Source organism: Centruroides sculpturatus, unplaced genomic scaffold, assembly GCF_000671375.1.
Source record: "Centruroides sculpturatus isolate CEXI.00-Female unplaced genomic scaffold, Cexi_2.0 scaffold1444, whole genome shotgun sequence".
Classification (NCBI taxonomy): domain Eukaryota; kingdom Metazoa; phylum Arthropoda; class Arachnida; order Scorpiones; family Buthidae; genus Centruroides; species Centruroides sculpturatus.
Window position 1 is genome coordinate 120,432 of NW_019385891.1, and position 15,946 is coordinate 136,377.

At 24.0% G+C, this 15,946-nt stretch overlaps 1 protein-coding gene across 1 annotated transcript in view; it reads right to left on the bottom strand.

The window, feature by feature from the left end:
* Positions 1 to 8,454: 8,454 nt before the first annotated feature.
* LOC111612430 (plasma membrane calcium-transporting ATPase 2-like) overlaps positions 8,455 to 15,946 on the bottom strand; it is a 61,839-nt gene continuing 54,347 nt past the window's right edge. Inside the window, exon 9 of the mRNA XM_023353641.1 lies at positions 8,455 to 8,708. Coding sequence (XP_023209409.1) covers positions 8,470 to 8,708 — 239 coding nt within the window. The 3' untranslated portion in view covers positions 8,455 to 8,469. The remainder of the gene's footprint in view (positions 8,709 to 15,946) is intronic.

Here is a 15,946-nt window from a genome sequence, read left to right on the forward strand (position 1 = left end):
CAAGTCGTTCCAATCACAGCCCGACACGTGTGAAGTTTACGGACTACGGCTGTTTGAAAAGTTTTCTTCCATAAAATTAATCGATTCTAGACTAATCCGACTCAACATTTCCAAAATACGTTTATTTTTTTTGGAAATAATCCGTATAAACTACGCTATAAACAAAAAATTGTAGGACTATTTACCGAGTGTGCACCATTCGACATCGCCATTGCTCAAGCTTGTTTTCGTCGCGAAATAACTCAGCAAACCGCGGCTGCAATTTCTGATGTTATTTTTCTGCGAAAACTTCGCTGAACTTTGGAGACATCATTAATATAAATAATTTTATATCACTGTTGTATAAGAAATGTTTCTTTCACACGAAATGTATAAAATTACAGTACTGTATTAGACTTACAGTACCTAATTTACATACTGTACAGACGATAGTTCGCCTAAACTCTCCGTAGCGTGGCGCTAGGCGGCGGAAAATATATATATAATTATAATAAAGTTACAATAAATTAAGTTTTTATATATANATAATACTGTGACGTTTACGAATGATGCTTGAATTTAAAGATTGAGCATTTTTCACAGCTTCAAGAATTTTTTCTTTGTCTTTTATAATTGTTCTGACCGACAATTCCGGTAGATCAAACTTTTTTGCCAATTCACAAATTTTCATTTTTGTATCGAAGTCTTTAATAATGGGTACGTTTGTAAAGTCAAACGAGTTAAACACGTTTTAACAAATCGTTCGAAAAGTCTAACGAAATAGGAATAATGATAATGTCATTCTCGTTTAACTCGTTCGACTTTACGAACATACCCAATGTTAACTTTACATTCCAAAGATAAAGTTTTTCTTTTCTTGTTTGATGCAGCAGAATTAGTTCTACTTCGTTTGGATGACATAGTAGAGTCTCTCGAATCTCCGTATATATAGCAAACACAGAAATAAATAACACAAAATAAATTGTAGCTATGTGTGGATTCCGCGCGACACATCCGAACATGTAAGCTAAACAATAGTGTGGGGGGAGTGAATAATTAAGGGTTGCTTGGCGCTCAAACAAAAGACGAATCGATGAGATTTGAAAATCACATAACTCCGGGTTCGCGTAAGTCGGGGTAGCGTAAGTGGGGTATTACCGTATTTAATTGCTCCTTCCTCTCTTCCTTGGCATGTTGTGAAATTTCTTATAGTTGGATAATAAACTGTTTTATTGTAATTTGTCTTTTTAAATTATTTTGAGTTGATATTAAAATTTGGAAAAGGGAGGATCCCTAGATCGGTAAAATAGGCAAATTTCCTTCTACAACTTCGGTTGTTGTTCGGGATACAGTTAACGTTTTAACAAAGTTTGAGCGAATACATAATTGGCAAAAAAAAGTTGAAATAAAGTGATTAAACAAAAATTATTACAAATATCATAAATAACAGTTCACAAATGCATATATAGAGATATTTTTTTAAGGGGGAAATGGTCTTCACAATTTGAAATCAATCGAACACACAGTAAAATGCTCGTATACACGTGTGCCATCTATTGTAGGATAAATGTACTATGCCAGAAACCTTCATAAGAGTGTATTAAAAAACTTCCCAAAGCTTTATGGCAATCGTACTATGCCAGAAACCTTCGCGGGAATATATTAAACAACTTCCCAAAGTTTCATGGCAATCGGATAAATGGTGTGGTAATGCATGAAGGACAGACACACATTTATTTTTATATATATAGATTAAATGTCTTCTGGGATATTAACTCCCATCATCAGATTCTACCATTACAAAAAATAGAACATTTTTCTAGAACTATTTTTTAAAAATAAGACTGTTATAGAAAAATTGTTTTATTCAAATTTGGCCGTGCAATTGTAAGCTATCTCATTGACTTTGTTTTTTAAAGACAACTGGAAAGAAAATTGTGCGCTGAATTAAAAAATACTTGTAATTGACAAGAACATTACATAATCAAAACTTCCTCTATTTTGAGATAATTTATAGCAATTGCTGAAATTAATAATCTGGTAGTGTGTTCAGATAGTGTAGAGTTTAGTTAAAATAAATTCAAATAATCCACTTAAAATCTTGATTTCTACAACTTATATTTCAGAATAAACATTTTTGGAAGTTGCACTATTCCATCTTCAGATCTAAACATTAAAAAATTAGAATACTAAAGATTAAAAAATCAACAAGAAAATTTTTGAATCTTTATATATACTTTTAAACTTTCTCTATAAGAAATTATTTATAAATACAGGAGTTAAGAGAAATAAAGAAGATAAAATGAAAAAAGTATTGAAACAAATTAATAAGCCAACAACTACTGAATGAAAGTTTATTAAGGAGGAAAGACAGTGATCTTAAAACTTATCTGATAGAAATCCGGTATGACAAAATAATAATTTCTTTCATACAACTACTGGATTATATCAGGCTATTATATCCTGTAGTTGTTGGCTTATTATGTTTGTATTTCAGTTTTGTAGTTGTTGGTTTTTGAAACAAAATTAGAATTTAAAATGAAATAAAATAATATTCAAAAATCAACTTTTGGGTAGAGAATTAATGTTGTATTAATTCATATTTAGTATTTTTATATTACATACTAGTAACATGACAGTATGTTAAGTTAGTTCACAAATGTAGAACATTTCTGAACAAAGATAACCTATGTATTCTTATAAAAAAATTGTAATTTGAAATTATGATCTTGTTGAATTTATTAAGAAAACACATGATCAAGCACAGAACCATCTTTTCATTAACTTAAAATTGGATCCTGAGATGTTGCAATTATAAGCTCTTTGTTCAACAATTCTAATTGGCAATTTTTCTCTTTGGAAATCAAAGACATCTTTAAGCCCAAGGACAAATCAAATGGAACACAGTACTTTCCTCTACCAAGGCTGAATTGATTCTGAAATTCTTGATATCAGTGTTGGTGTAATTTAAAGTTGTTTATTGAATAATTAAATAATTTAAAGTTGTTTATTGGATTTTATGTAGAGCAACTTCAAAAAATGTTTAATCCAAAAGTAAATTATCCACAAGTTTCCATAGAAGGTTCATGTTTTTCCCTGTACTGTAGCACCACCGTTGCACTGCCATTAAGATACTGGAAGATCTAACTAACTATAGAAATGAGAATATAATTGATTTTGAAATAACTAACAGAAATATGTACCCACTTTGTTAGTAATTGTAAGGGTTTTGATGTTTTAAATTTACCAAATATTTTTGACCAAACTGTAAATTTCAATTATAAAAGATTTAACAAATAACCTAAAAAGACTGATACTATAACCCTAAAATAATAATTTTGCGTGTAGGTTCATTAATTTAAAATTAAAATCAAAATGAATTATTTCAAAATTAATATAAATTCCAAGTTTATCACAAACACACAAACCAACTAGAAAATGTTAAACATGCATGACATTCATTATTATACAACATCTTGATCACAGAATCCTGAAAAATGAAAAAAAAAAAAAAAAAAAAAAAAAAAAAAAAAAAAAAAAAAAAAAAAAAAAAAAAAAAAAAAAAAAAAAAAAAAAAAAAAAAAAAAAAAAAAAAAAAAAAAAAAAAAAAAAAAAAAAAAAAAAAAAAAAAAAAAAAAAAAAAAAAAAAAAAAAAAAAAAAAAAAAAAAAAAAAAAAAAAAAAAAAAAAAAAAAAAAAAAAAAAAAAAAAAAAAAAAAAAAAAAAAAAAAAAAAAAAAAAAAAAAAAAAAAAAAAAAAAAAAAAAAAAAAAAAAAAAAAAAAAAAAAAAAAAAAAAAAAAAAAAAAAAAAAAAAAAAAAAAAAAAAAAAAAAAAAAAAAAAAAAAAAAAAAAAAAAAAAAAAAAAAAAAAAAAAAAAAAAAAAAAAAAAAAAAAAAAAAAAAAAAAAAAAAAAAAAAAAAAAAAAAAAAAAAAAAAAAAAAAAAAAAAAAAAAAAAAAAAAAAAAAAAAAAAAAAAAAAAAAAAAAAAAAAAAAAAAAAAAAAAAAAAAAAAAAAAAAAAAAAAAAAAAAAAAAAAAAAAAAAAAAAAAAAAAAAAAAAAAAAAAAAAAAAAAAAAAAAAAAAAAAAAAAAAAAAAAAAAAAAAAAAAAAAAAAAAAAAAAAAAAAAAAAAAAAAAAAAAAAAAAAAAAAAAAAAAAAAAAAAAAAAAAAAAAAAAAAAAAAAAAAAAAAAAAAAAAAAAAAAAAAAAAAAAAAAAAAAAAAAAAAAAAAAAAAAAAAAAAAAAAAAAAAAAAAAAAAAAAAAAAAAAAAAAAAAAAAAAAAAAAAAAAAAAAAAAAAAAAAAAAAAAAAAAAAAAAAAAAAAAAAAAAAAAAAAAAAAAAAAAAAAAAAAAAAAAAAAAAAAAAAAAAAAAAAAAAAAAAAAAAAAAAAAAAAAAAAAAAAAAAAAAAAAAAAAAAAAAAAAAAAAAAAAAAAAAAAAAAAAAAAAAAAAAAAAAAAAAAAAAAAAAAAAAAAAAAAAAAAAAAAAAAAAAAAAAAAAAAAAAAAAAAAAAAAAAAAAAAAAAAAAAAAAAAAAAAAAAAAAAAAAAAAAAAAAAAAAAAAAAAAAAAAAAAAAAAAAAAAAAAAAAAAAAAAAAAAAAAAAAAAAAAAAAAAAAAAAAAAAAAAAAAAAAAAAAAAAAAAAAAAAAAAAAAAAAAAAAAAAAAAAAAAAAAAAAAAAAAAAAAAAAAAAAAAAAAAAAAAAAAAAAAAAAAAAAAAAAAAAAAAAAAAAAAAAAAAAAAAAAAAAAAAAAAAAAAAAAAAAAAAAAAAAAAAAAAAAAAAAAAAAAAAAAAAAAAAAAAAAAAAAAAAAAAAAAAAAAAAAAAAAAAAAAAAAAAAAAAAAAAAAAAAAAAAAAAAAAAAAAAAAAAAAAAAAAAAAAAAAAAAAAAAAAAAAAAAAAAAAAAAAAAAAAAAAAAAAAAAAAAAAAAAAAAAAAAAAAAAAAAAAAAAAAAAAAAAAAAAAAAAAAAAAAAAAAAAAAAAAAAAAAAAAAAAAAAAAAAAAAAAAAAAAAAAAAAAAAAAAAAAAAAAAAAAAAAAAAAAAAAAAAAAAAAAAAAAAAAAAAAAAAAAAAAAAAAAAAAAAAAAAAAAAAAAAAAAAAAAAAAAAAAAAAAAAAAAAAAAAAAAAAAAAAAAAAAAAAAAAAAAAAAAAAAAAAAAAAAAAAAAAAAAAAAAAAAAAAAAAAAAAAAAAAAAAAAAAAAAAAAAAAAAAAAAAAAAAAAAAAAAAAAAAAAAAAAAAAAAAAAAAAAAAAAAAAAAAAAAAAAAAAAAAAAAAAAAAAAAAAAAAAAAAAAAAAAAAAAAAAAAAAAAAAAAAAAAAAAAAAAAAAAAAAAAAAAAAAAAAAAAAAAAAAAAAAAAAAAAAAAAAAAAAAAAAAAAAAAAAAAAAAAAAAAAAAAAAAAAAAAAAAAAAAAAAAAAAAAAAAAAAAAAAAAAAAAAAAAAAAAAAAAAAAAAAAAAAAAAAAAAAAAAAAAAAAAAAAAAAAAAAAAAAAAAAAAAAAAAAAAAAAAAAAAAAAAAAAAAAAAAAAAAAAAAAAAAAAAAAAAAAAAAAAAAAAAAAAAAAAAAAAAAAAAAAAAAAAAAAAAAAAAAAAAAAAAAAAAAAAAAAAAAAAAAAAAAAAAAAAAAAAAAAAAAAAAAAAAAAAAAAAAAAAAAAAAAAAAAAAAAAAAAAAAAAAAAAAAAAAAAAAAAAAAAAAAAAAAAAAAAAAAAAAAAAAAAAAAAAAAAAAAAAAAAAAAAAAAAAAAAAAAAAAAAAAAAAAAAAAAAAAAAAAAAAAAAAAAAAAAAAAAAAAAAAAAAAAAAAAAAAAAAAAAAAAAAAAAAAAAAAAAAAAAAAAAAAAAAAAAAAAAAAAAAAAAAAAAAAAAAAAAAAAAAAAAAAAAAAAAAAAAAAAAAAAAAAAAAAAAAAAAAAAAAAAAAAAAAAAAAAAAAAAAAAAAAAAAAAAAAAAAAAAAAAAAAAAAAAAAAAAAAAAAAAAAAAAAAAAAAAAAAAAAAAAAAAAAAAAAAAAAAAAANGGCGAACGGGGTATAAGGCTCTAGTTTAGTAGTGTTACAGAGTATAATACGTATATTTTAATATATTTTTTAAAAGAAACAAAACCACTGAAAAATATTACGTGTGTTTAACAACGGGTTCGGAAAATTTTGAAAATGTTAACAACGGGTTCGGCCGAACCTGTGCGAACCCGCTGAATATCACCACTGCTATTAACCAACTTCGCATTGAATTTTCCTCCATGTTAAGCCTAACAAAAATTTTTTAAAAATAATAATCGTCAGTATTGTATCGTTAAAAATTATTTTTAAATTATTTTATTGCTCACAAAACAAACAACCACTCATAATTACAAAATTAAGCCTTGTTTAAATACTTGCCTCCTTTTCATGGTCAAGCCAGTGTTGCCAGCTAAAACACATAAAAATAATATTAAAGTAGCCAAGACATAGCCAAATATTGTAGCACCACATCACTAGCGGACATTTGAATTTGCTGACTAGAACGTGGTCGGTTAACTGAGGGGACGGTTAATCAAGGGTCGGATAATCGATGCTCTACTGTTCTGTACACCTATATAACTATGAATGAAAGTTCATTAAAGGAAAAAATAAAGTTCCATTAGGAAACTCATTTGGTGAAAAAACTTATACCACAGCTCAAGGTCATCTTAAATTTACTCAATATATCTAATTCATTTGCTATAGAAGAAAAATGTCACAGGCACTCATATTAATTATAGCATTCTGCTATAATTAACATGAGTTCCTGTGACATTAAGCATTCTGCTAAAAGTTAATTAAAATACATAGCCAAAATATTACCTTAAATACTCAGCATTAATTATTGAAATTAGCATATTTATAGCCGAAGTAATTTGCTACTAGAGATAGATGTTAGGTGCCATCTCTTATCTAAATTAATTATATATATATAATGCTTTGGGTTGGTTAATTAAAATGAAAAATGTATTGAGTAAATTTATGCGAACCTCAACCCATGGCCTGAGTTCTTGTATCAGTTCATTATTATAAGAAAAAAAATGAATCCATCAAATAATACTTTCCTAATGAATGTTTAGCATTTTTCTTCCTTTTTATCAACACTTCATAGATATCAACAGGTATAGCGGATGTGTGATGTGGCAGCTGAATAAAAAAATGTTTTATCTAAAAGTTTGTTTTTGATGTACTGTAGTGTAGAATCATAATATGCAGTAAAAATTGGAGATTCCCCATTGAGAAAATGAAATTGACTGCATTGTCATCAATTATAATACCATCTATGATGAAACTGATATGATGACCTGATGACCTCATAACATTTTTGGTTCAATGATTTCTTCTGTAGAATCAATAATTTTCAGGTTATTCTAGTGGAATGACTAAAATCCTGTAGACGTAATTTAAACTGTAATAAATAAACATTACAGACAGTTCTCAACATTTGGATAGCTCACTTTTTTAAACAACAGTGATACTTTTAAATTGCCTTTCATACACTAAATTTGTACTTTTGTATATTTTCAATCAAAAACTGAAAATTTCAAGCTATTGTTAGTAGTGCTTTCTGCAAGTTTGGTTTCATTAACATAAAAATTAACTTTCACAAATAATTTTGATTATTTATTTTCTGTTTAACCTATGGTTTCAATATTTTAAACGATGTTTCATGCATTGTAACATGTTCATTATGAAAAGGTAAAACTATCTTGATAAAAGATTTAAAAATTTTTCTTTTTAGATTTCTAAGAACAGAACTATCTTGATAACATACAATTCTATTTGATTTTTATATACATTTTTAAAAATGCATTGTGTTGAGGACTACCTCTACTACCTCTGTTGGGGACTACCTCTACTTTTTAAATTTATTTATATGATATTCCAGAGATGAAATATGTTAATCCAAAAATGTTTAAGCTATTATTAAATACAGTAGAGTCCCACTAATCCAAACATGTTTCAGTCAGTGGAGAGGAAATTCTTTAGCTCGCAAAATATACGTTATTTGTATTTTCTAGTTGAATTTAAATGATATTAATGCTACAAAAAGATTTAAATTCCACAACAAAAAAAAATTGTATTTTATTGTAGTATTGTATTAATACTATACAAAATTAATATATCAATGTTTGACATGGCCTATTAAAACAGCAGATCTATACTTTACTTACACACAAAAATAAACAAAAGTCATCAATGGCGTTGGATCTATATAAACTGAACCTGTTTTACTGCTTGCTTCTGCATTATTTCAATTATTCGGCTAATCCGAAAAGAGCTCAGTCCCATTTAGTTCGGACTAGCAGGACTCTACTGTACTTTATTTCTTTAAAATAAAAATATTTGATTGTTCATAATTGAAATATGCAGTTAATGGAATTAAAAATAATGAACAACATTTACATCAATAAAATATAAACTTTCAAACAATATATGTACTTTTATAATGCTTATAATAATAATAATATAATGCTTGTTTTATATACAAGCATTATATTTGTTTTAAATTATAACTTACCTGAGCACCTGCAGTAATCAAAAGAATACTATAGAATATTGGGTTAGTGAAGAGACCTTCAAATATGTTTCTCTCTCCATGAATCTTCCTTGCATTCATTTCATTGAATAATGTCATCATGACAAAAGTATTAAAAATGATTGTAAAATGTTCGGATGGAGGTGAATGCAACGGTGCATACATTCCAGAATCAATATCAAAGAACTTATGACCTAATAATTAAAAATTAAATTAATTATAATCAAGAATAAATAAAAATGAATTTTAATTAGACTACTGAATTANGTGTGGTAATGCATGAAGGACAGACACACATTTATTTTTATATATATAGATTAAATGTCTTCTGGGATATTAACTCCCATCATCAGATTCTACCATTACAAAAAATAGAACATTTTTCTAGAACTATTTTTTAAAAATAAGACTGTTATAGAAAAATTGTTTTATTCAAATTTGGCCGTGCAATTGTAAGCTATCTCATTGACTTTGTTTTTTAAAGACAACTGGAAAGAAAATTGTGCGCTGAATTAAAAAATACTTGTAATTGACAAGAACATTACATAATCAAAACTTCCTCTATTTTGAGATAATTTATAGCAATTGCTGAAATTAATAATCTGGTAGTGTGTTCAGATAGTGTAGAGTTTAGTTAAAATAAATTCAAATAATCCACTTAAAATCTTGATTTCTACAACTTATATTTCAGAATAAACATTTTTGGAAGTTGCACTATTCCATCTTCAGATCTAAACATTAAAAAATTAGAATACTAAAGATTAAAAAATCAACAAGAAAATTTTTGAATCTTTATATATACTTTTAAACTTTCTCTATAAGAAATTATTTATAAATACAGGAGTTAAGAGAAATAAAGAAGATAAAATGAAAAAAGTATTGAAACAAATTAATAAGCCAACAACTACTGAATGAAAGTTTATTAAGGAGGAAAGACAGTGATCTTAAAACTTATCTGATAGAAATCCGGTATGACAAAATAATAATTTCTTTCATACAACTACTGGATTATATCAGGCTATTATATCCTGTAGTTGTTGGCTTATTATGTTTGTATTTCAGTTTTGTAGTTGTTGGTTTTTGAAACAAAATTAGAATTTAAAATGAAATAAAATAATATTCAAAAATCAACTTTTGGGTAGAGAATTAATGTTGTATTAATTCATATTTAGTATTTTTATATTACATACTAGTAACATGACAGTATGTTAAGTTAGTTCACAAATGTAGAACATTTCTGAACAAAGATAACCTATGTATTCTTATAAAAAAATTGTAATTTGAAATTATGATCTTGTTGAATTTATTAAGAAAACACATGATCAAGCATAGAACCATCTTTTCATTAACTTAAAATTGGATCCTGAGATGTTGCAATTATAAGCTCTTTGTTCAACAATTCTAATTGGCAATTTTTCTCTTTGGAAATCAAAGACATCTTTAAGCCCAAGGACAAATCAAATGGAACACAGTACTTTCCTCTACCAAGGCTGAATTGATTCTGAAATTCTTGATATCAGTGTTGGTGTAATTTAAAGTTGTTTATTGAATAATTAAATAATTTAAAGTTGTTTATTGGATTTTATGTAGAGCAACTTCAAAAAATGTTTAATCCAAAAGTAAATTATCCACAAGTTTCCATAGAAGGTTCATGTTTTTCCCTGTACTGTAGCACCACCGTTGCACTGCCATTAAGATACTGGAAGATCTAACTAACTATAGAAATGAGAATATAATTGATTTTGAAATAACTAACAGAAATATGTACCCACTTTGTTAGTAATTGTAAGGGTTTTGATGTTTTAAATTTACCAAATATTTTTGACCAAACTGTAAATTTCAATTATAAAAGATTTAACAAATAACCTAAAAAGACTGATACTATAACCCTAAAATAATAATTTTGCGTGTAGGTTCATTAATTTAAAATTAAAATCAAAATGAATTATTTCAAAATTAATATAAATTCCAAGTTTATCACAAACACACAAACCAACTAGAAAATGTTAAACATGCATGACATTCATTATTATACAACATCTTGATCACAGAATCCTGAAAAATGAAAAAAAAAAAAAAAAAAAAAAAAAAAAAAAAAAAAAAAAAATCTATCTTAACACTCTTGTAATTATTTTTTTAAAGAATGATCTTTAACCAAACAAAACTATTTCTGTAAGATTGAATAAAATTATTAATGCATTTTCAGTAAAGCTGATTTTTATTATTTCTTGCAAGATCTGTCAAGACTTCCACATGACAGTAAGCTAAAATGCAATTATGACAATGAATTAAACTGATTTGAACAAGAAAAAAAAAAAGGGCACCAACTCCATATAGAATTTGAAATTTAAGGATATCCTTATCACATATTCTATGTTATTTTATTAAAGATATTAATTCATACACATTTAAAACTAATTGTTGCAGGAATTTTCTACTTTTCTGTAGTAATTTATCCACAAAATGTATAAATCTTATTAAGAAATTACTTCATTCCTTTAGAAACTTTCTTCAATTTTATAGAATGGAGAAGTCAGAAATTTTTTATTATGGAAACTTCTAATTTTGATTAAATATTACATTGCTTATCATTTTTTCTTATAAATCTAACTCATAATTCACGAGTATTAAAACAATTTTTCATTTCAATATAATATATTTTACATAATCTATTTGAAAGATAAAACTAATAATTTTACAAACATTTTAGAAGATATTTTAATTCTAGTACATTATAACAGTAAAAAAATGAACAACAGTACATTTAATATTTAAATATAATATGGTATCACAAAATATATTTATGAGCTTCTTTTTGAAAACAATTACTTATTTTGTTTTACACTAATGATTATAATTTGTTGTTAAGTTCCATCGAGTCGTCGTCGACTCCTGGTGACTTCATGGACAAGTCTTCTCCATCTTGATCTTTTCCTTGTTGTTTCTCTTAGCTCCTCCAGCTTCATTTCTGTGACTTTTTCTATTTCTTCTATCCATCTTATCCATTGCCTTCCCCTCTTCCTTCTACCTTCCACTTTTCCCAGCATAATAGTCTTCTCTAGGGAAACTTCTTTACGCATCACATGTCCAAAGTAGGTCAATTTTTGTTTTAAGATTCTNATAGTTTTCTTATTAACAATATAATTTGTGAAATATTAAATGAAAACAATGAAAATTAACACAACAGAAAATAAAAGTAAATTTTAACATACTTGTGTTTGGAGACGTGTTAATCCTCTAATCCATAGGATCTGACCAGTGCGCTTAACATCCTGAGATATGGAACCATTACTGCCGTCTTCTGCAAGCGAAGTGCTTCCTACCATTTCTTCTGGAGGTGGGCCCGAACCCCATGTGAATGTCTTTGGAATTCGCTTTGTGGGAATGCTTGTGATTAACTGGCCCCATACTAAAGTCCCACATCCAAAAAATATACACCAAAACCATTGATCTAGAGTTAGAGCTTTTGTGGAAAAGGCATATCCACCAAACTGGACAATAATTATCTGAAAATAAATAGTTATATTAAAAAAAAAAAATTTAAATAATTTTATATTATGTATTTATCAATATCATTATATATAACAAAACCTTTAATTACCAGTAACAAATATTAACCAGTATTACTCCAGTACTTAAAGTTGCATGCGATATTGTATTGCAGTCTTTAAAATTAATACACTTGCCAGTCAAGCTGGCTGGCAAGTGTATTAATTTTAAAGACCAATACAATATCACATATGTGGAGGTACCTTTATGAAAAATTCAGGCAAAATTAGCCTATATTAATTCACTCTGTACATCTTAAAAAGGTATATATGTGAAAGGGTCATACAATTATGAGTTTTAGTCATTCTACTGTTTGAATTTGATTTACGTTACATGTTATTGACAAGACTATGTCTTGTTTATAAAATCGTACTTCCCGATGTTCTTACAAGCATAGAGGTATGAAGGAGTACATGTCGAGAGTTGATATTTGACACAGTATTAGGTGCCCAAATCATTTGCGCATAAAAAAAGCCAGACTCTTAAGTAGTCAGGGGACAGAGAATCGAGTCAAAATAAAATACTAAATGGCGACCCTCTTCTACAAACAGGCAAAACAGCCATCTCCTCCCACCGAAGTCAGGTAGGAGAGAGTACTACCCACAGTCAAAGAAGTGAACTCTGACCTTAGGACTGAACACATGGTTTCTTCTATGTTAAATAAAATTTGTAATCTAATTTTGTAAATTTGGGAGTGCTTCAAATATGACGTTAAAACGGTTTTATGTCGTTACAAGTGGATTTTTTTTTAACATTATCTAGTATAGTAAAATCATAGGACCGATAAAAATTTGATGTTATATTAGGGTTGTCATTACATTCGATGACATCATAATCGGGTTAAACTGTATATTGTTTGTGAAAAATAAAAAAAAAATTTTGGACAATAAAATAGACACAATTATTTTTTTCAAAAACGGAAACTTTTTGTTACACATCAACAAAAATTCAACTCGGGCCAACATGCAACGGAGAGAAATTTTGAATTTAGATAGGTTAATTTCATTGAAGATGCATCGTGGACGATCTCGTGGTCGTGGCCGGCAAAGTTTGAACAATTACACCCAAAAGCAGCGATATCAAAGAAGATAGGAGAATGAGAACGAGACCTGCCTTGAATATCAAAGTGATTCCGTCTCCGAAATACGGTTTTGCTATTTTACTTGTTCAAAATTTAAAATTGCTTTTTTGAATATTATCGTTTTCGTTCATATTTGTTACTAGTAGTTAAAGATTTTGTTTTATATGATTACCTCCAGTAATTCAGAAAGGAGATAGTTTTAATCATTATCATTATTCTTATAATTGAATCTATTACAAAAATTTATTTTTTGTAACAGAATTTTAATTGAATATTTTGACACTCATTAGATATTTCTGACGTGCTAAAAACTCTTGTGTGTCATCAAATAACATACATCAACTCAATTACAAATATTTTTGTAATTGAATTGTTCAGCATTTGTAAGCCATCAAAGACAGTATAGATTTAAAGTATTTAGTGACCTGTTTCAAAAAATCATCAGCTTTATCAAGTTAAAATTCATATATAATTGCCATATGATCAGCTAAATTAAGACTAATTTAATATAGCCTGATAAATAATCTGGTGGATCAGCTGGTAATACTAATTAAATCCAATTGTTTTATGTATTGTTCACACACGATTTATTATTTTGAAGCCATCATTTAAATTCAAATTCAATAGTCATTTAGAAAATGAGGATAACCACAAAATTAATACAATATGATAATTTAACTTTCCAACATATATATTGTACTAAAGAATTAACAAAAAGGAAATACCAGAGTAAAAAAAATTATTGATTTTAATAAAGCTTTACAAGAAAATGACACCTATCTCAAATTTTAAACATATTTTTTTAATTTATTTAATTTAAAATATATGCTCTCCACCTTCAAATTAGTAGTGTCTTGCCCCTGTACATCATACTTTCCATTAGCAATTGAGTCTTGCCAGTCAACTAACTCCTTCCAGGAGAAAATTTTTAAATTGAAATAACCTGATTTCTGGTTTGCATCAAAAGTTTGTATATAGTTAATCGGCACCTCCTGCTCTAAGATTTCCATATCTGGTCTCATCTTTCATCTATCTAAATCCATTCTCAAGATTAAGGAAAAGATGGACAAACGACAGTGGGAATTTATCTATAATTTCTTCAAATTGCAGCCCAACAACATGCAATAGATTCAAAATGCCATTTGGATGTAAAATACATTAAAAAAAATGAATATCAAAAATTATCAACAATTGACAACATCAATTTTGTAAAACATGACAATCTTCAAATATGTAATAAATTCATAAATTAACCATATTTTCAAATAAGAGATTGAAATATTGTTATGTATCACATTTTTAAGACTGCAAGAAAATTTAATCCATCCCAAATTTTGTTAAAACATTAAACAAATATTTCATTAATTATAGTCAATATATTAATAATTATTATTATTCCATAAAATAAAACAAGAGTAAACATACAAAAGAAAAAAATATTTCAATTAAAAATATATGATTTCAAGTTTATAAATTTAATTTAAAATTTATTATGAAATGTTAAAATTACAGTTGACCTCCCTATAAGACAGTAGATACGTTCTATTCTTTAGGAATCTGATTTCTTACGAGTCCTTCCAATCACAGCCCGACATGTGTCAAGTTTACGGACTACGGCTGTTTAAAAAGTTTTCTTCCATAAAATTAATCGATTCTAGACTAATCCGACTCAACATTTCCAAAATACGTTTATTTTTTTTGGAAATAATCCGTATAAACTACGCTATAAACAAAAAATTGTAGGACTATTTACCGAGTGTGCACCATTCGACATCGCCATTGCTCAAGCTTGTTTTCGTCGCGAAATAACTCAGCAAACCGCGGCTGCAATTTCTGATGTTATTTTTCTGCGAAAACTTCGCTGAACTTTGGAGACATCATTAATATGAATNGGGGGTCTACTGTACATATACAGAGTAGTCCATTTTGAATCAATCCACTAGAATAGAGAAAATATGCATCCTACAAAAGAAATTGAATCAAAAATGTTTGTCTAATGTCCTATTTGTGCTGCTTGGTTACTAAACCATGTGCATTAGCCAGAAGTGCCTATATAATAATATCAAAAATGTTTAATAGCCCCATCTTGTGGCCCTCTGTTTCATCACAGATGTGCTATAATCAGTGGAAATGGGATCAACTTCATTTTTTCAATGAGAACAATTTTTTTATTGCAAATCATGATGCTACATCAAAAATAAACAAAATTTCATGCCAAACATTTTTTTCAAAAGATACACTTTATCAGAAGTTATGAGCATTTAAACCTTTACACAGCTGCCACACCATGCACATGTACAGTAGAGCATCAATTATCCAACTCAATTGGGGACTGGGGTTGGTCGGATAATTGAAAAGTATGAAAAAATCCATTATTAGTGTAGTATATTATTATATCCAATGTACGTAATTAGTATATTGCTATTAACCAGTGGTGATATTCGAAATATATAACAAAGGGTTCGCTAACAGAAAATTTTTCCTTAACAATTTTTTTTCGCTCAAATGGTGCATTAGCAACATTAGCGCAAAAACTGACTTTAAGATACCCATATAAATAAAAAAGATGCGTTCGCAAAATTAAGTCAGTTAAAGTTTAACATTGTTTATGTCAGAACTATATATATATATATATATATGTTGATAAATAATAAAAAAGTGTTCAAAATGGTTTATTTTGTACATATTTTAATATTTTTCATTCAAAATATTTTATAAACATAAAAATTGGCTTTTTCTCAAGAAAAAACTTTTCTAAATCATTTATTTTATCATTAGGTATTATTATAATAATAGACAGAT